The following is a 19,979-nucleotide window of genomic DNA, read 5'->3' on the forward strand; positions in this document are numbered from 1 at the left end:
ATATTTGTGACTCTCAACGTACAACACAGCCACAGGCACAATAAATGAAGGCAGAAGAAGTGGTAAATTCCTCCCATCCTGCCCTGCCCACCCTCATCCATCACCCACAGTGATTCCCCAAGGCAGTACTCTCAATAGTCCCGTTTCACAGATGGGAAGCTGGGGCTCAGAGTGACACGGTCACTTTCCCAAGGTCACTCAGCTCATAAATGGCTGAGCTGGGATTTGAACCGGGTCTGACCGCACGGCCATGCTCTGTTTCGCTCCACTGCACTGACTGCTGAGTTGCTGAACCAGATGATTTCAACAAAGCCTGGTCGGCACCAGCTTTGGGAACGGAGCGATTCTGAGTGGGGCAGTGCAGTGGAGCAGTTAAGAACATGGGCACTAGAGTCAAATCGCAGCTCTGCCACTGACTTACTGTGAGATGATCTCTCTAAACCTCAGTCTCCCCATCTGACACATGGGAGTAATAATGCCCATCTCACAGGATGGTTGGGAGAAAAATCTGAGACAATGCAAGTGAAAGCATGCTGTAAATTGTAAAAAGTGATATACATTAGAAGGTATTGAGCCAAAGACAACAATTATTAGAATGACTGTACAATTGGCATTGTGGGCAAAGCTGCTTTGGGACAGTGACCACTGGCCTGACTGAGACCCCATTCATATCTCAGGGCTGAGGTGATGTGACCCTTCCCTCGGGGACAAGGAATGCCCTAGGGACACCCACATGGAGCAATGACACAAACCCTAAGGAAATTTCTGCTGGGGCTCAGCTCATTGAGGCCAGAAGGTATGGGCTGAGACCTGGTTCTCTTGAAGCAAAGTGAGAAGCTCACTGAATCTCTAAGAGGAGAGAAAGCTCTGCTTCACCTTCCAGGTTCAAGGACACAATAGTGCAGGGGGTGGGGAGGGTGGACTTTGCATCTGGTATCTGCCTGCCATCCAGAGAATCCACAGAGACCCTCGGGCTCTCTTTGGACCCTTCTTCCCCCCGCCCTGATTCCTGCAGAGGGCCTGGTGGTGCCGGGGTACACAGGGTGTGGTGGACTTGGCAGCTGCTAGTCCATCTCCCATGCAACCCACACAGGCGCCTGCACTCACCTCATGTCTCTCTTACACACTTGGGGGGCAGTGGCCATGTAGAAAGAGCCCAGCATCTCGCATTAGAAGACTTGGGTAAGAATCCTGGTTCTGCCTGTTATGGCGACCTTGGATAAATCACTGACCCTCTCTAATCTGGATTCCTCATTTTAGAATGCGAACTGAGCCACAGTATTCAACATAGCCCTCCCAAGGAGCTCTAACCTGAGGACTGGGCACAGAGAACGTAGAGCCATGGGGTCCTGTCACGGCTCCCAGGACGCAGCCAGAATGCCTGGGAAGGGAGCAGTGAGCAACTTTAGCTCTAAAATCCATGTTTCTCTTGCCCCATCCTGGCCCCGGCGTAGCCTTTGCAGCCCACACTCAGGGACAGAGGGAGTCAGCCTTCACATATCACATCACAGGGGCCTCTTGGAACAAGTTAAATGTTCTCCAAAGAGGAGGCAAGGACCTGCCCTTGATGAATCAGTGAACAGTTAGAGATTCTTCTGGAAGGCATTGCCTGAAAGTATGCAGCTCTTTTTATTCTTAAATTTTTTTTAGCGGGTGTTAGTTTGTAATATTATTTGAATAAAGAGTATTCTTTTTAAATAAAAGTGATAACTAGAGACTGGAGGGTGAGGCTGTTGCAGAAGGGCCATTCGGCCCTGAACTCACACCCACAAACAACCTCAAAGGTGAACTTTGAATTGTTATTTTCAAATGAGGTTAGTGGATGACCACAAGGCTACTCCAGCAGGACTGGGGAGATGATGTTCTCCATAAAACTTGAAGTTTGTCTCTTATTCCCTTAGTATGTAGAGTCGACCACGGTTTCTTGTCATAAGATATAATTTTGGGGTATGTTAAATCCACTACTTTGTTAAATAAAATATTTTATAATATCACAATTTTTGCAACCCTATTTTGGCATTTCTTTTTTTTTTTTTAATGTGTTTCAGATGCCTCTGAGAGAAAAAATAGAGTGGCCCAGGCCTCCTTCCACCCCGAGAGGCCCTGGGTATAACTTGGGATTGTGGGCCAGACTCTGAGTTGTCAGTGCCCATGGAGAGCCTGGCCAGCTGGCCGCCTGCTCACAACCTGAACTGTGCCCATTTCCCAGGGTAGGGGGCCAAATTCTGGGTTTGCAAGTACATCACTAAGCAAAAGGCAGCAGCCCCATTCTGGAATGGCCCCAAGCATCTGGGACATGGTGAAGTCTCCTGTCCTACTCACTCTGCCTTCTCAGCCCACTGCTTGTCTCCCCCTAATTGTGACATAATGTTATTCTAGAATGAGTCCTTCCTGGGCCCCTTTTCCTTCTAGAACCTGCTCCATAAGTGGGCTGCAAGTGGGGATGGAATGCGCTGAGCTGGCAGCAGGGGTGGGTCCCAGATGGAGGAAGACACCAGCTTCAGGTGGCCAGGAATGGATGCCAGCCTAGCCAAGGGGGTCCTTCAGCCATGGCCAGCCTGACCTAGCAGCCTCTGCCCCCTGGGGTCACCAGATGGGGAGGGAGAGAAACCGAAGACTGGAAGATAAGAAGGACTGAGTTGCAGAATAGATCACAAGTGGAAGGCAGAAGGGACACAAAGTTGGGGAAGCTGTCCTTCCACTGACCTTGGGGACAGCTATTACTATGGGAGACAAGTCCTAGGCCTCAGGCAATGCCTGCTGGGGTGGACATGAGGGTTGCTGTGGCCTCTCCCCACCCCACCCCCCAATCACCTTCCTCACAATGGAGTTCATTGCTGAGGTGGGAGGGGCATCCTAGGGAGGGCGCAGCAGGGAGCCTGCCTGCCAGACACCCTCGGGGAGCCTGCCCTTTCAAGCATGCTCCATACCATCTGGGCTCCCTCACTCCCAGTGTGCTCTTAGCTCTGCCTGCGTGGGGTCCTGGAGACCTTCTTGGAGCTCATCCAGCAACCATCATGCAGGGTGGTGCTGGGCGCTGCCCTCTTACTCGGAGGTGGAGGCCTCATGCTGTGGATTCAGAGAAAGAGGAAAAGGAAGACAGTCTCTGAGTCGGCACCAGATGAGCACGAGCCACCAGAAGGCCATAAAGCAAAGAATGAGGACTGGATCAAATCTCACTTTAGCCGCCTTTCTGAAGAGAAGCTAGCCACCTGCAGCAACTCTGCTGCTGCCAGCAGCAGTGCCACGACCCCCCGGCCTAAGAGTGGCAGTGGAGAGGCCAGCACCACGATTTGCGTGGAGACTTTCACCACGAGTCAAGATGGGGGCACAGCTCTTCACCGGGAGTCCTTCACCAGCAAGCACAGGATGTCTGGGTCCTCAGTGATCAAAGAGACCCACAAGGAATCTGGAAAATCCTCATCCACGGATGAGGCCACGTGGGCTGCCGTGGCTGCCTGTACCAAGGAGATTGACACCAAGGGGCAGCAACTGGCTAACTCCATGTTGCAGCGTGCCATGGCTTACCAGAACTCAGGCCACCTGGAGTCCAAGGACATCAACCAGGAGGAGCTGAAGGCCCTCGAGGAGGTGGAGATGAAGCTGAAAGGGAATTTCCTCACCCAGCGGGAAACCTCTGTAGCTGGTGCGAACCACACACACACCTTCCATGGCCATGGTCAACATGGCCACCAGAGTCATCCAAGCCACCAGAGTCACAGCCTGCCCAACCGCAGCCACCAGACCTACCACCCCTTTGAAGCCACCTAACCATGGATGGAGATACCCCTTCCCCCAGCAGGGCTGGCATACAATCACAGGCCTGTTTTCTCTCCTATGGGCAACTATGTGGCCCCGGGGGAGATGCTGCCACCCAAATCCCTTCTTCCTTGGGCCCCCACAGGGGTCCTGGGCCTCTTTGACTCCATGAGTGGGGTCTGTCACAGAGGATGGCTCCTGATGGAGGAAGAGCTGGGAGGAAGCGAAGCAGCTGAGACAGACTCACGGGCCCTGGAAGACCCACTGAGAGAAGACAGACGAGGCAGATCCCAGGAGCAGCTGAGAGCCCCACACTGATGCCAAATGCCTGGAACTGAGCCAATAAAGCCTTGTATCCCCTCCCTCTGAGTCTGGGGGCTCTTTGACCAGCCTCAGGTCTGGGCGGGATGGGGAAGAAGGTTTCTTCTCCCACAGTCCTCTTCATGTGGTCCTTGGCCTGGGGCCTTTTTGCTGGGCTGATTTGAGACTCCATAAAACAGCTAGCCCGGGTGTCAGGTTTGGGGGATGGGATATCTCCAGGGGGCTCAACACCCACCAACCTGCTGTTGCCAGGGAAGGAGGAAGCAGCCAGGTGTTTGGGGGATGGGGGAGACAAGCTTTCAGAAGCCAGTAAGCGAGGTGGGATATAGGCCTCCCGTCCTCTTGGTCCCATCCTTGCCCCGTCCACTGCTTCTCTAGTCATGTGGCATCTCACACTGCAGTTCTCTCTCCCTTCCCCACCCGCTTCTGGGGGCCGCTGGGATCCGTGTTCGTGCCTCCCACCACCTACCTTCAGAGCTCTTGTGCCTTATCCTCTGTCTTCATGTTTACATTACTATTGCCGGAGCTGGGGCTGGGGCTGCTGCTAGCACCGCTAATTAGTAGTATTACTAGGACCACCAGCAGCTCCCTCTTTTTGAGTTTCTTTTTTTGAGTTTTTAGTATATGCCACACTCTGTGTTAGGTGTTCTGGCACAGCCCCACGAGGAAGGTGGTACGTTATCTCCATTTCACAGATGAGGCGCCTGAGGCTCAGAGAAGCAATTCACCTGAGATGACATAGACAGTAAATGACGTTGCTGGAGTTGGAGCCCAGCTCTGCCTTACTCCACAGCCCATAGCTTAATGCCTGCCCTGTGCCACACCCCCGTCCAATGCCCACCGTCCCCAGATGGGTCTACCTCTCTCATGCTTATCCCTGTCCTCTTCCCACATGTCCTGACACTTTGTGCCTCCTGCAAGCCTAAGACTCTCCCTGTCTCCTCTTGCTGGGTCCCAAGAAACCATTTCTGGGGCAAGGGGTGATCCCCAGTTAGGCAGTAAAAGGGAGACAGCTGTCTCCCCCGTGGAACTTGGAAGAAGTAGGCTACACGGCACTGTCTAGCCCCCAGTGACTCTTTTACAGAGAGATTTCTAACCATTTGCATCTATTATGGATTTACCAAGGTTCCCAACCTGTGGGCCTCAAACTCCAAGGGAAAGGTGCTCAGAATCATTGCCAAGGATGGATAAAGGTATAAACACCCTAAATGTTGTCAATTGATTTTATGGAGCACAGGTGGGAGTATTAGAATATTTTGACATTACTAATAAGTGACTTTATATAAGCGCTGATCTTTATATACGTCTATTTAAAATAGCTCATAATAAAAATCTTAATTTCAGAAAAAAATGGGGTGAATCACACTGGAAAATGTTGGAGGCTGCTAAATTAGACAAAAAGCAAGCGTGGTGAGGTTGGGCTTCTGAAAGTGATTATTAAAAAGCATAAAATGCATGTATTTATCTGGAAGACCTTAAATCCCTTATTAAAATCTTATTACATGAAATTTCAGGTTAGCTAATTATGACTTTGGAATCTTTAAAAAAGTTTCAAGCTGGCAAAATTCAAATAAGATCTGTAGTTACTATTGTACCAATGTTAATTCTCTAGTTCTGATAATTGTACAGTAGTTAGATATGCAATTATCATTGGTGGGGGCAGGAGGAGGGACGTATGGAAATCCCCTGTACTATTTTTGCAACTTTTCTATAAATTTAAAAATAGTTCAGAATTAAAAATCAAAAAAGTCTTCAATTTAGTTATGAGTGCATGTAAAAGTTTTATTACAGCTGTGCTTCAGGGAAAATGGTTTCTAAGCAGCCAACTCAAGTATATACTCTTGGTAAGGATATTTTTATAAAAAAGAGAATGGTCAAATCATTGTTCAACTAGATACAAAGAAGAGCAGTTAACACTACTAGACTCTTGTCTGAGAGTCAGCTGGGAGGGTGGTTGGTTTCCCAGATCGAGGCTTCATTCCATTAAAGCTCATCAGGAAATTGCCAAAGCATTTTATCAGGAATGCTCATTTCTTCCCACTGGGAGGTTATGAATTACATCACGCAAGGAAGTTCTGCCCCAGACCAGATTAGGACGATTTTTCTTTTACACAACAAATTGCCAACAGACACCTCAACAGGCAGCGTACTAAGGTGTCACGGAGGACACCATCCCTGACCTTGATGAGCCTAGGCAAGGTAAGACAAAGTGCTATGCGAGGAGAACAAGGTGCAAGGGGGTGGAGACTTGAGGAAAGGCCCTGTTGCCCTTGTAGCATTTGAGGGGCTGCAACTAGGAAGGTGTTCCAGGCAGAGGGGAATAGCACAAGCAGAGGTATACAGGCAGGAAGGTGGCAGTGGTCTGGGGGACCTCGACAGTCATTTTGGCTGAAGGGGAACATTTAGAGCTGGGGAAAAGGTAGGAGGAAAAGCCAGAAAGGTGACTCTGAAGGCTACAGCCAAGGAGGACTTAGGAGACCCTCCAGTCCAATTTCCTTGTTTTACAGCAGAGGCCAGTTTGAGAAATTTTGCCGAGTCCCACAGGCAGGGGTGGGGGAGATTGAAGGGTTCTGAGGATTTCTGTGCATTTTTGAGTAGGCAGCAGGGAAGGACAAGGAACAGGTAATGGAAGTTCAGAGGAGAGATGTCCAGTGGAGGGATTCCAGGAAGACTTCTCAGAGGAGGTGGCAGAGATGACGGGCCAAGGGGCATAACAGTGACTGGGGACACTCTTTATGTAAGAGAGACTGTGACACCTTTTGGTCACAGTTAGTCACATGTTGCTTGTCCATCGCCAGCCCCAAACACCCACTCTCCTTCCCAGGCCACTCTGGCTCCCCGGAGCAGCCAGAGTAACCATGGGCAAGAGAGAGAAGCTTCTGAAATGAGCCTCTTTCTTCTTACAGCTTAGGGGGGCCTGATAAGTCCCAGAATGCAGCCTCTCCTCCCACAGGCCTCCTGCTCCTCAGATTGAAAGCTGTCGCCCTCCTGATTTAAGGCCTGAGCACTTTCTCCTAACATCATAGCAGTTACAGCTAACACTTATTGAGTGCTGGGCTCTATTCTAAGCACTTTACAAACAGTATCTCATTTAAGCTTCACAACAATTCTTTAAGGAGGGTACTAACATTATCCCCATTTTCAGTTGAGGAAGCTGCGGTTTGGGTAAGCCACTTGCCCAAGATCTCATAGCTAGTGAGGGGCCACATGAGAGTTAAGTCCGGGTCCCCTGACTTCAGAGCCTACACATCTGACCACTCTACTGCACTGCTCATGCTTCTCCATCACTCACTCCCCTCACTCCCGACCCACCGGGACCCCGGCCTCTTCCTCTCCTCTAGCCCCTCTCTACACCGGGAGGCACATTGGGGCTGAAACTGGAATTTAGCCAAGAAGAAAGAGGGGGCCCTTGGCCATATCAGTTCACAGATTTCAAAGTACTTTCTCATACATTTTCTGGTTTGAGCCTTTAAGACAGCCCTATAAGGTAAGGTTGAAATAATTTTATTGTCATCACATAGAAAAGGAAATGGAGACTCAGAAACGTGATGTGACTTGCTCAATAGCCAGAGGTGACTTGAGTCCAGTGCTTCCCCGACTCCGTCCCACTCCCTCTTCCCCAACCTGGCATTTCTTCCTTCTTGGGCGTCAGGCCTGGGTCAGATGCTCCCTTAAATGAGACAAGGGAGAGGGCTGTGCCACTAGGAGTCTTGAGCACAGGGGCCTGCTTCTCCTCCTGGAATGCAAGACCCAGCTGTCCTGCTGTTTAGGCCAGGTCCACCATGGGGCCCAGAGGCTTCTGGAACTGACCACCAGAATGAAGGGTGACTTGGGAGTGAGTGACTGTGACTGGAGAAGTATGTGAAGCAAGAACCCGCCCCGGCCGCCTTTGGTGGGGGTGGCAGGCAGGGTGGGGAAGGAAGGAGCAAAACTTTTCTCTAGATCCTTAGAGGCTGCTGGTCTAGGCGTGGCCTAGACCTTCTCTGGGGTTGGCAGCTCTGCGAATGGGATGACCCACTGGGAAAACACTGGGGCCTAATGCAGCAGGACAGAAGGAGGCTCCCACCATCGACTTCCAGCCTGACACTGAGGAATTGATCCTGAGGAGGCAATCCAACAGAAACCAAAAGTTATTTGCCTCAATATGTTCCCTGCGATGTTACCAAGGCAAAAAAACTGCGGGAAAAATGCAAAGTATCCCGTGAGCTATTCTGGCAATCTACTCAATGGAATCTAATGTGTAGTGAACAGCATGGAAAAAGGTTTGTGGTATAAAGTTGACTCGACATCACACTGTGTCCCCTTAAGGATGACTCACGGAACAATTGCTCTTGGTCCCAGAGCCGAGCAACTCTGTTTCTCCAGGGCAGCTGCTTCGCTTTTATCTTGAGTTCTACATATCTGTCAGCTGACCATGCTTCCCTTTCAGCTTTGCCTGTTGGGAAGCTCCAAATAAAATTTACGGCCCATCTCTCACAACTGCATGGCAAGAATTTTGTATACCAGTACTGTCCCCGGCTTTCTTTTCTTTCCTTTTTCCCAGTGTTGTATTTATTAACAGTCTTCTTGTATTGTACGCTGTATTTGTCAACTATTTAAGAAAAAGTTTTGTGGAGTGGAATGGAGTAGAGAGGAGAAAGAAAAGAAGAGGAAAGAGAAAGTTAAACGAAAAAAGCTGAGAGGAAAATGGTTTAGTCACATTCCCTTCAGATTCAGCTGAAGAGCATCAATTCTGCTGGTCTCTTGTGGAGATAAAAGGGTTGACACCTTTAATTGGTAATCTTAGAAACCCCTTGAATGATTGATAAAGCTGGAAGACGCAAAATAAAATAATCAGGTGTCACTTTTCACCAAGAAAATTGGCAAAAATTAGTTGTGAAAATACCCAGCGTTGGCGTGGATGGACTAACAGACTCTTCTATGTGCTGATGGAATAGAACTGGCTAATTGGAGAGAAGCTTGGCCTGTGAAGATGCTCATACACGTGACTCAGTAATTACACACCTGTGTATCTAAACTCTCGAGAACTCTTAGGTTTGCTTCAGCATTGTTTGTAATAGCAAAAATAAGGAAATATCCTAAATGTCCTCAAAGGGAGAATCAAAAGTAAATTGTGGTCTAGCCTCACAATAGAATATTACACAGCAATGAAAATGAATGAATCAGAGCTACACGTCCTGCAATGGACAAAGCTTAAAACGCAATGTTGAGCAAAAACGGCCAAGAGCAGGTTATATAAGTTTGATTCTGTTTCTATAAAGTTGTAAATGGCAAAAACCATATCATATCATGTTTATGGGCCCATGTGTATGTTTTAAAGGTATAAAGACATGAATGGGAACAATAAACCCCTGGGACAGGCCAGATAAATGGAAGAGGAGGGTGAGGAAGGTTGTCGTGTGTGCTGGGTACACCCATGTGGATGATATTATTATCTCTTCTTTTTTGCTATGGCTAAAACATTTTGTTAAAACACAGAAAAATAGTGTGAATGCTGCCATTACAGCTGGGTGAGACATTCTGCCTGCCTCAGGACAAAGATGGGAAGGAAACGTGTGACAAACTATGGTGTTGGGGAGGTAGGAAGGTGGGTGAGCTTAACACCAACATCTCGGTTGTTCAGAAGAGGATGGAAGGTGTCAGCTGGCTGTGATGGGGCTTCTCTTGCAGGCTTCGTGGTCCAGGGCTCCAACGGCGAGTTCCCCCTCCTGACCAGCAGCGAGCGCCTGGAGGTGGTGAGCCGTGTGCGCCAGGCCACGTCCAAGGACAAGCTCCTGTTAGCCGGCTCTGGCTGCGAGTGTGAGGCCACAATGCCCTGGGCCCCGGGCGTGGCTGGGTGTGGGGGCCAGGCTCTTTGGCACTGGGGCTGGGTCCAGTCTGCTTGTCCTGTCTCTTCTGCACCCTTGCTTGCTCCAGGGTCCTAGCCCAGCCCTTCTTCCTCGTGCTTTCGCCCCCTATGGCCTGTAGGGAAGACTCCCTCTTTCCTCTCACAGCCACTCAGGCCACGGTGGAGATGACCTTGAGCATGGCCCAGGTCGGGGCTGACGCCGCCATGGTGGTGACCCCTTGCTACTATCGTGGCCGCATGAGCAGCGCTGCCCTCATTCACCACTACACCAAGGTGAGTGTGAGGGGTGGGCATGGGTTTGAGGCCTGGAACCCAGAGGAGGCTGGACGAGGTAGAGACCCTGCCTGGGGAGGGGAGACAAGACGAGCTGGGAGCAGAGTGGTGGGCCTATTTCCCACGGCAACAATGGGAAAGGGGAGAGATGCCACTATGCACTAGCTGTGTGACATTGGATGACTGACCTAACCATGTTGTATCGCTGTTTCCTCTCCTCTCAAATGGGAGGAATAATGACGTCTTCCTCATAGCATTGTTGTGAGGACTAAATTCTATCAAAACTTGAAGGACTTAGAACTGCACCTGGTACTCACTAAGTATTACCCATTATTACTGCTAACGATCAGGGTACGCAGCACTGTGACTTCTAGTCCAGGAGGTGGGCTGTCCAGGTGGCCCTGCAGTGACCCAGGCCCGGACCTGATGGGGGGCAGTGCCTCGGGTTCCTCAGCGGGGTCAGCTGCCTTCTCCCCTCTTCTCTACGCCCCTCAGGTTGCTGACCTCTCTCCAATTCCTGTGGTGCTGTACAGTGTCCCAGCCAACACAGGGCTGGACCTGCCTGTGGATGCAGTGGTCACGCTCTCCCAGCACCCGAACATCGTGGGCATCAAGGACAGCGGAGGTGATGTGAGTGGCAGCAGCTCCTGCCTGGGGCTCCCGCCTCCTCTTCTCTTTTGCTGCCAACTTCAGGGCAGCTCTGCGACCCGCTTTAGTCCTGGGCTCCTGTTTGGGTTCTGTCTGTTGTGTGGGCTCTCTGGGGCTTCTGAACTTTGGGGCATCTCTCTGGGACCTGGGCTCTCATTCTCCCACCATCCAGGCTGGCAGCAGAGCCTCTGAGCCCAGCTCTCACATCAGGTTTGCTGTTGCAGGTGACCAGGATCGGGCTGATTGTTCACAAGACCAGGAGGCAGGATTTCCATGTGTTGGCTGGATCGGCTGGCTTCCTGCTGGCTGGCTATGCCGTGGGTAGGCCTCCCGCTGCTCTCACACTGTGATGAGTGACCAAGATAGGTCCAGGCAGCTGGGGTCTGCTGGGAGAGACCGTGAGGGCCGGGCTGGGGCTGCGGAGGACCTTTGCCAGCCTGCCTGCTCGGAAACCTCAGAAGTCTGGCACATTGCTTGCTTGTCTGAATACCGGGTGCTTAAGAGTGACCTTGTTGGGTGGAAGAGATGGGTACGATCTCTGGCTGCAGTAGGGACGCCTGCAATTTGCTCTAAGTCCCGAGCTCCCTGCCTAGCTGACAAATATAGCTCCTTCTGATCTCACCTTGTAAATCATTCTCTGAGAGAAGAGGCCTTAGGGCCCTCCCGTCTAGTCCAAGAGTCCATTTTCCTCTCTCCTGGTCCCAGGCCAGAATGAATTGTCAGACCTGTAGACTTGGGCCAGGGATCTTCAGCAGCCTGATCAGATTCTGTTCCAGTCCAGGATCCTAGGAATGTCACCCTCAGATCATCTGCTCTTGTCTGCTTTGGATCAAGGTCGCTGGGTTCAGGTTGGATTTGAGCTGGGGAGGGGTGGAAACGTCTGCTCCCTTCAGCTGAAGCCCCAGCGAGTACAGATTGGAGTTACTTTTCCAGAGCTGCAGGGGGCAATGCTGGCTCCTGTTCTCTCTGGTCTCTGCAGACTTTGGCTTGTTGTCTAGGTCTTCCCATAACTCCTCTCTGCCACGTCTCGGTCTCTAAAGTGTGGGGGAGGAAGAGGGGGCCCATTATGCCTTGTTCCTGGGGGTGGGGCAGATGGAAAGAGCCAGGCTCTGGAGGCCAGGGGGTTTGAGCTGGAATCTCAGCTCTGCCATTTATTCACTGAGTACTGAGTACCATTTATTCACCTCTATGTAGCAGGGAGGTGTTGTAAGGATTAGAGAACATTGGCCCTGCGTCTGCCATAGTGCTTGGCACATAGTAGGTATTCAATAATTGGCGGCTATATTAGCCCATTCCAGTTGCCTACTCTCTCTCCAGTCTTGAGGCCACTCTGTTTAAAGTCACTCCTAACAAGCCTTAGAATCACACTCATAGGCTGGCAGGGCCTTCTGAGATCACAGCCAGCCCGTGTTCATTGCCTAGATGAGAACAAAGAGGACCAGAGAGTCTATGGCTTCTCCAAGTTCATGCAGCCAACGGGAGGAGGTGCCCAGCCTCCTGAATGTGTCCAGAACTCTTTCCACTCCCCCCACCCCCACCCCGCCGCTGCTGTCCCAGGCTGAATTCACTAGGGGGAATAAGATTTCAGAATAGCAGAGGCTTCCCATCCACTCCACCCCCTTCCAGGACTGATGAGTCAGGGGGCTATTGGAGGAGTGTGGAGGTGTCAACTGGCAGGTGGGACTTTACTCTAGGGGTGCAGGGAAGGAACTGTCCTTGAGTTAGCCTTCAGGCTCTGCTCCCTGCCCCTTACAGAACAGCTCTAAGCAGCGCTCAGCCTGTGGGACTCTACTTCAAATATGCTGGCAGCTTTTCTCTCCGGAAAGCTGTGCTCTGTGGACTCACAGAGCATGCCTCTGATGTGGCCAACCAGTGGCATAGAAATCCACATCCTATCTCTCCAGAATAAAGAGGTGCTGGGGACCAGGGTCTGGAATTCTCTGTGAGAAGAGGCTCTGGCTGATGTTCTGCATTTTACTCTGGGGCAGGAGCTGTGGGGGGCATATGTGCCCTGGCCAATGTCCTGGGGGCTCAGGTGTGCCAGCTGGAGCGACTCTGCCTCACAGGGCAATGGGAAGATGCCCAGAAGCTGCAGCATCGCCTCATTGAGCCAAACACTGCGGTGAGCTCCCAGCCGCTGGCCCCGAAGAGTGGGGGGGTCTGTGTCCTCATTGGAGCAGGAGCCAGGGAGGGCACAGGGGTCCCCACTCAGGCTCTTCCCTGTCAGAAAGTCCCTTTAGAGAACATCCCAGGGTGGGAACTCCTTGTGCCTCCCCAGAAAATCTTGACTTCAGACAAAGTTGAGCCCCATTGCTTCTCAAACTTAAGTGTGCATTAGAATTCATTTAGGGAGCTAGTTAAAATTCTAATCCTTTAGGCCCAGGACTGTGCATTGAGACAAGCGATGACTGTGACACGAGTAATCCCAGGACCTTCATTAGAGACGCACTACCTAGAAAGAGGGAGACATGGGCCTTTATATCAGCTTTATAGGGGTCAAGATCCTAAAAAACAGAATGATTGGGAGTAGTAAAGGAGGAGTTGGAAGGCTGGAGGTAGTCAGAGCCCAGATTGCCCAGGAGACTTCTGTCTTCAAATGATCTATTCTGCAGTCAGTCCATGTACCCCAATTCTGTGTGGGGCAAGTCAAGGAGAAGAGCCAAGATGGAATGTCTGTCAAGTGCCAGGCAGTGCTGTGCAGAGCCATGCTGGAGTCTGAGGCAGAGAGGAAAATGTATGTCCCTATAGACATGCTTTGATCTATATTTTAAATTAAACTTTTTATTTTGAGATAATTGTAGATTCACATGAAATTGTAAGAAACAATACAGAGAGATCCCATGTACCTATTACCCAGTTTCCCCCAATGATAACATCTTACAAAACTATAGTACAACATGCAACCAGGATTTCTACATTGATATAATCAAGATACAGAATGTTTCCATCACCACAAGGATTCCTCTTGGTACACTTTTATAGCCATACCTACTCACGTCCTGCCTCCACCCCTGACTTAACCCCTGGTAACCACAAATATGTTCACCATATTTATAATTTTGTCAGTTCAAGACTTTATATAAATGGAATCATATAGTATATGACCTTTTGAAATTGGCTGTTTTCACACAGCATAATTCTCTGGAGATTCATCCACGTTGTTGCGTGTGTCAAAAGTCGGTTCCTTTTCATTAATGAGTAGTATTTCTTTTTTTTTTTATCATTATACTTCTATTTCTGCATAGATTACATCATGTTCACCACCAAAATACTAATTACAACCCATCACCACACACATGTACCGAATTATCCCTTTCACCCTCCTCCCTCCCCCCTTCCCCTCTGATAACCACCAATCCAATCTCTGTCTCTATGTGTTTGTTTATTGTTGTTATTATCTACTACTTAATGAAGGAAATCATACAGTATTTGACCTTCTCCTTCTGACTTATTTCACTTTGCATTATACCCTCAATGTCCATCCACGTTGTCACAAATGGCTGGATTTCATCGTTTCTTATGGCTGAGTAGTATTCCATTGTGTATATATACCACAGCTTCTTTATCCATTCGTCCCTTGATGGGCACTTAGGTTGCGTCCAAGTCTTGGCTATTGTGAATAACGCTGCAATGAACACAGGGGTGCATGTACCTTTACAAATTGGTGTTTTCAAGTTCTTTGGATAAATACCCAACAGTGGAATAGCTGGATCATATGGTAGTTCTATCCTTGATTTTTTGAGGAATCTCCATACTGTTTTCCATAGTGGCTGCACCAGTTTGCACTCCCACCAGCAGTGTATGAGAGTTCCCTTCTCTCCACATCCTCTCCAACACATGTTGTTTCCTGTCTTGTTAATTATAGCCATTCTGACCGGCGTGAGGTGATATCTCACTGTAGTTTTAATTTGCATTTCCCTAATAGTTAATGATTTTGAACATCTTTTCATGTGCCTGTTGGCCATCTGTATATCTTCTTTGGAGAAATGTCTGTTCAGGTCTTTTGCCCATTTTTTAATTGGGTTGTTAGTTTTTTTGTTGTTGAGATGCGTGAGTTCTTTATATATTTTGGAGATTAAGCCCTTATCAGATGTATGGTTTGCAAATATCTTCTCCCAATCATTAGGTTGTCTTTTCGTTTGTTGATGGTTTCCTTTGCTGTGCAGAAGCTTTTTAGTTTGATATAGTGCCATTTGTTTATTTTTTCTATTGTTTCTCTTGCCCGGTCAGACGTGGTGTTTGAAAAGATGTTGCTAAGACCGATGTCGAAGAGCGTACTGCCTATGTTTTCTTCTAGAAGTTTCACAGTTTCAGGTCTTACATTCAAGTCTTTAATCCATTTGGAGTTAATTTTTGTGTATGGTGTAAGGTAAGGGTCTACTTTCATTTTTTTGCATATGGCTATCCAGTTTTCCCAACACCATTTGTTGAAGAGACTTTCTTTTCCCCATTGTATGTTCTTGGCTCCTTTGTCAAAGATTAGCTGTCCATAGATGTGTGGGTTTATTTCTGGGCTTTCGATTCTACTCCATTGATCTGTGTGTCTGTTTTTGTGCCAGTACCATGCTGTTTTGGTTGCTATAGCTTTGTAGTATATTTTGAAATCAGGGAGTGTGATACCTCCAGCTTTGTTCTTTTTTCTCAGGATTCCTTTAGCTATTCAGGGTCTTTTGTTGTTCCATATAAATTTTAGGATTCTTTGTTCTATTTCTGTGAAAAATGTTGTTGAAACTTTGATAGGGATTGCATTGAATCTATAGATGGCTTTAGGAAGTATGAACATCTTAACTATGTTAATTCTTCCAATCCAAGAGCACGGAATATCTTTCCATTTCTTTATGTCTTCTTCAATTTCTTTCAGAAATGTTTTATAGTTTTCGGTGTACAGATCTTTCACCTCTTTGGTTAAGTTTATTCCTAGGTATTTTATTCTTTTTGTTGCAATTGTAAATGGGATGGTATTCTTAATTTCTCTTTCTGCTACTTCGTTGTTAGTGTACATAAATGCAACTGATTTTTGTATGTTGATTTTGTATCCTGCAACTTTACCATATTCGTTTATTACTTCTAGAAGTTTTCTGGTGGATTCTTTAGGGTTTTCTATATATAAAATCATGTCATCTGCAAATAGTGACAGTTTCACTTCTTCCTTTCCAATTTGGATCCCTTTTATTTCTTTCTCTTGCCTGATTTCTCTGGCTAGGACTTCCAGTACTATGTTAAATAGGAGTGGTGACAGTGGGCATCCTTGTCTGGTTCCTGTTCTTAGAGGGATAGCTTTCAGTTTTTCACCATTGAGGATGATATTAGCTGTGGGTTTCTCATATATGGTCTTCATTATGTTGAGGTACTTTCCTTCTATACCCATTTTATTCAGAGTTTTTATCATAAATGGATGCTGTATCTTGTCAAATGCTTTCTCTGCATCTATTGAGATGATCATGTGATTTTTATTCTTCATTTTATTAATGTGGTGTATTACGTTGATTGATTTGCAAACGTTAAACCATCCCTGCATACGTGGAATAAATCCCACTTGATCATGGTGTATAATCTTTTTAACGTATTGTTGTATGCGATTTGCTAGTATTTTGTTGAGGATTTTTGCATCGATGTTCATCAGTGATATTGGCCTGTAGTTTTCTTTTTTTGTGTTGTCCTTGTCTGGTTTTGGTATCAGGGTAATGTCAGCTTCGTAGAATGAGTTAGGGAGCTTCCCCGCCTCCTCAATTTTTTGGAAGAGTTTGAGAAGGATAGGTGTTAATTCTTCTTTGAATGTTTGGTAGAATTCACCAGGGAAGCCGTCTGGTCCTGGACTTTTATTTTTGGGGAGGTTTGTGATTACTGTTTCGATCTCCTTACTGGTGATTGGTCTAGTCAAATTCTCTACTTCTTCTTGATCCAGTTTTGGAAGGTTGTATGATTCTAGGAATTTATCCATTTCTTCCAGATTGTCGAATTGGTTGGCATAAAGCTTTTCATAGTATTCTCTTGTAATCTTTTGTATTTCTGAGGTGTCTGTTGTAACCTCTCCTCTTTCATTTCTGATTTTACTTATTTGTGCCTTCTCTCTTTTTTTCTTGGTGAGTCTAGCTAAAGGTTTGTCAATTTTGTTGATCTTTTCAAAGAACCAGCTCTTGGTTTTATTAATTTTTTCTATTGTTTTTTTGGTCTCTATTTCATTTATTTCTGCTCTAATTTTTATTATTTCCCTTCTTCTACTGATTCTTGGCTTTGTTTGTTCTTCTTTTTCCAGTTCCTTTAGGTGCATTGTTAGATTGTTTATTTGAGATTTTTCTTGTTTGTTGAGATAGGCCTGTATCGCTATAAACTTCCCTCTTAGAACTGCTTTTGCTGTATCCCATAAATTCTGGCATGTCGTATTTTCATTTTCATTTGTCTCCAGGTATTTTTTGATTTCTTCTTTGATTTCTTCATTAACCCAGTCGTTGTTCAGTAGCATTTTGTTTAATCTCCACGTATTTGTGGCTTTTCTGATTTTTTGATTTCTATCATGGAAAGATTTCTAGTTTCATACTGTTGTGGTCAGAAAAGATGCTTGGTATTATTTCAATCTTCTTAAATTTATGGAGACTTGTTTTGTGGCCTAATATGTGATCAGTCCTGGAGAATGTTCCACGTGCATTTGAAAAGAATGTGTATTCTTCGGTTTTTGGATGGAATGCTCTGTACATATCTACTAGGTCCATCTGTTCTAGTGTGTTGTTTAAGGCCAATGTTTCCTTATTGATCTTCTGTTTGAATGATCTATCCATTGGTGTAAGTGGAGTGTTAAAGTTCCCTACTATTACTGTGTTACTGTCTATTTCTGTTTTTATGTCTGTTAATAATTTCTTTATATATTTAGGTGCACCTACATTGGGTGCGTAGATATTTACAAGTGTTATATCCTCTTGTTGGATTGTTCCCTTGATCATTATGTAATGCCCTTCTTTGTCTCTTTTTACAGTTTTTGTTTTAAAGTCTATTTTGTCTGATATGAGTACAGCTACCCCAGCTTTCTTTTCATTGCGATTTGCATGGAGTATCTTTTTCCATCCCTTCACTTTCAGTTTGTGAGTGTCTTTAGGTCTGAAGTGTGTCTCTTGTATGCAGCATATATATGGGTCTTGTTTTTTTATCCAGTCAGCCACCCTATGCCTTTTTAATTGGAGCATTTAGTCCATTGACGTTTAAAGTAGCTATTGATAAGTATGTACTTACTGCCATTTTTTAACTTTTTTTTTTTCCCTCAGTGTTTTAGTAGTCCTTCTCTGTTCCTTTCTTCTTCTATACAGAATTGATGGTCACTTTAGTTTGACCTCTGTCTGAAAGCTGTACTCTTTAACTCCCCTCTTCCCTCCTTTTATGTTTTTGATATCATATCTAACCTCTTTTTGTGCATTTGTATCCATTACGTTCTTATCATGGAAATAGATAATTTTTCCTATTTGTGGTCTTCTCTTTTCCCCTTAAATCAGTCCCTTTAACATTTCTTGTAGCATTGGTTTCTTGGTGACAAACTCCTTTAATTTTTGCTTGTCTGGGAAATTTTTGATCTCTCCTTCCATTTTGAATGATAACCTTGCTGGGTAGAGTATTCTTGGCTGTAAGTTTTTTCCTTTTAGCACTTTAAATATATCGTGCCATTCTCTACTAGCCTGTAAGGTTTCTGCTGAGAAGTCAGCTGATAGCCTTATGGGGTCTCCTTTGTATGTGACTTGACATTCTCTTGCGGCTTTTAGGATTCTCTCTTTATCTTTAATTCTGGACTTTTTGATTATGATGTGTCTTGGTGTGGGCCTCTTTGGGTTTATCTTGTTTGGGGCTCTCTGTGCTTCCTGTACCTGGATGTCTGTTTCCTTCCTTAGGTTAGGGAAGTTTTCATCTATTATTTCTTGAAATAGATTCTCTGCCCCCTTGTCTCGCTGTTCTCCTTCCGGGACACCTATAACACGGATGTTAGTGTGCTTGATGTTGTCCCAGAGGTCCCTTAGACTGTCCTCACTCTTTTATTCTTTTCTCTTTTACCTGTTCACCTTGGGTAATTTCTTCTAGTCTTTCATCCAGCTCACAGATCCGTTCTTCTGTATCCTCTACTCTGCTTTTGAGTCCCTCTAATGAATTTTTCATTTACAGTATTGTATTCTTCGTTTCTGATTGGTTCTTTTTTATATCTTCCATTTCTTTGTTGACATTCTCACTGAGTTCATCTATTCTTCTCCCCAGATCAGTGAGCACCCTTAACACTCTTAGTTTGAACTCTCTGTCCAGTAGGTTGCTCATTTCTGTTTCACTTAGTTCCTTTTCTGGAGTTTTGTCCTGTTCCCTTACTTGGAATGTATTCTTTTGCCTCCTCATTTTGCCTCTTTCCCTGTGCTTGTGTCTACGTATTAGGTAGGTCAGCTACGTCTCCTGCTCTTGGATAGGTGACCTTATGTAAGTGATGCCTTAGGAGGCTTCCAGTGTGCTTCCCTCAGTTCTCAATGCTCCAGGGGTGACCCCTATGTGGGCTACGTGTGTCCTTCTGTTGTAGCCTGTTTGCTCTCCCTGTAGGCACCCAGGGAGGCCGAGTTATGCTCCTGGCCAGCTGTTGTAATGCTCAGCTGCTTGTAGTTGTTGTGGGCCCTTCAGTCTCTTTATCAGGTATGGGGAGCCCCAGCACTGTTGGCTGCAAGTTCTAATACCACATTTGTGTTGCAGTATTTCTTTTAAGTGAGTAGGCTCCCAGCATGGCAGATTGTTAGGCTCAGGGCCTTACAATTGCTGTAAGCTTCTAGCCTATTAGATCTCTTGTCAGCTCTCTGAGGATTGCAGCTGGGTGGGGCTGGCCTCAGGCACAGGAGCACCCAATTGTTTCAGGCTTTGGAAGGTGGGGCAAACCCCCTATGTGGGTCTTTGAGAAGCACAAGTCTAATAAGTAGTATTTCATGGTATGGCCATACCACAGCTTGTTTAACTGTTTACCTGTTGAAGGACAGCTGGTTGTTTCCAGGTTTTGGCTATTAAAAGCTGCTATGGGGGCCGGCCCCAAGGCATAGTGATTGGAGTTCAGCACACTCCTCTTCCGGGGCCTGGGTTCTCAGGTTTGGATCCCAGGCAAGAACCTACACCACTCATCAGCCATGCT

General features: G+C 46.8%; 2 protein-coding genes across 3 annotated transcripts in view; both read left to right on the forward strand.

The window, feature by feature from the left end:
* HOGA1 (4-hydroxy-2-oxoglutarate aldolase 1) overlaps positions 1–19,979 on the forward strand; it is a 28,024-nt gene that overhangs the window by 751 nt on the left and 7,294 nt on the right. The window contains exons 2-6 of one of the 2 annotated variants that reach the window (XM_058543680.1): positions 9,751–9,879; positions 10,074–10,201; positions 10,697–10,831; positions 11,074–11,170; positions 12,838–12,971. In XM_058543680.1, coding sequence (XP_058399663.1) covers positions 9,751–9,879; positions 10,074–10,201; positions 10,697–10,831; positions 11,074–11,170; positions 12,838–12,971 — 623 coding nt within the window. The remainder of the gene's footprint in view (positions 1–9,750; positions 9,880–10,073; positions 10,202–10,696; positions 10,832–11,073; positions 11,171–12,837; positions 12,972–19,979) is intronic. The other variant, XM_058543681.1, reaches the window with a different exon arrangement.
* On the forward strand, positions 3,067–3,771 carry C6H10orf62 (chromosome 6 C10orf62 homolog). Its single transcript, XM_058543682.1, has one exon. The coding sequence runs from the start codon at positions 3,067–3,069 to the stop codon at positions 3,769–3,771; it is 705 nt and encodes a 234-aa protein (XP_058399665.1).

The sequence above is a fragment of the Diceros bicornis genome, chromosome 6 (assembly GCF_020826845.1).
Source record: "Diceros bicornis minor isolate mBicDic1 chromosome 6, mDicBic1.mat.cur, whole genome shotgun sequence".
Classification (NCBI taxonomy): Eukaryota; Metazoa; Chordata; class Mammalia; order Perissodactyla; family Rhinocerotidae; genus Diceros; species Diceros bicornis.

Coding starts and splice junctions, on each gene's coding strand:
- C6H10orf62 (XM_058543682.1), top strand. CDS start 3,067: ATGCTGTGGATTCAGAGAAAGAGGAAAAGGAAGACAGTCTCTGAGTCG.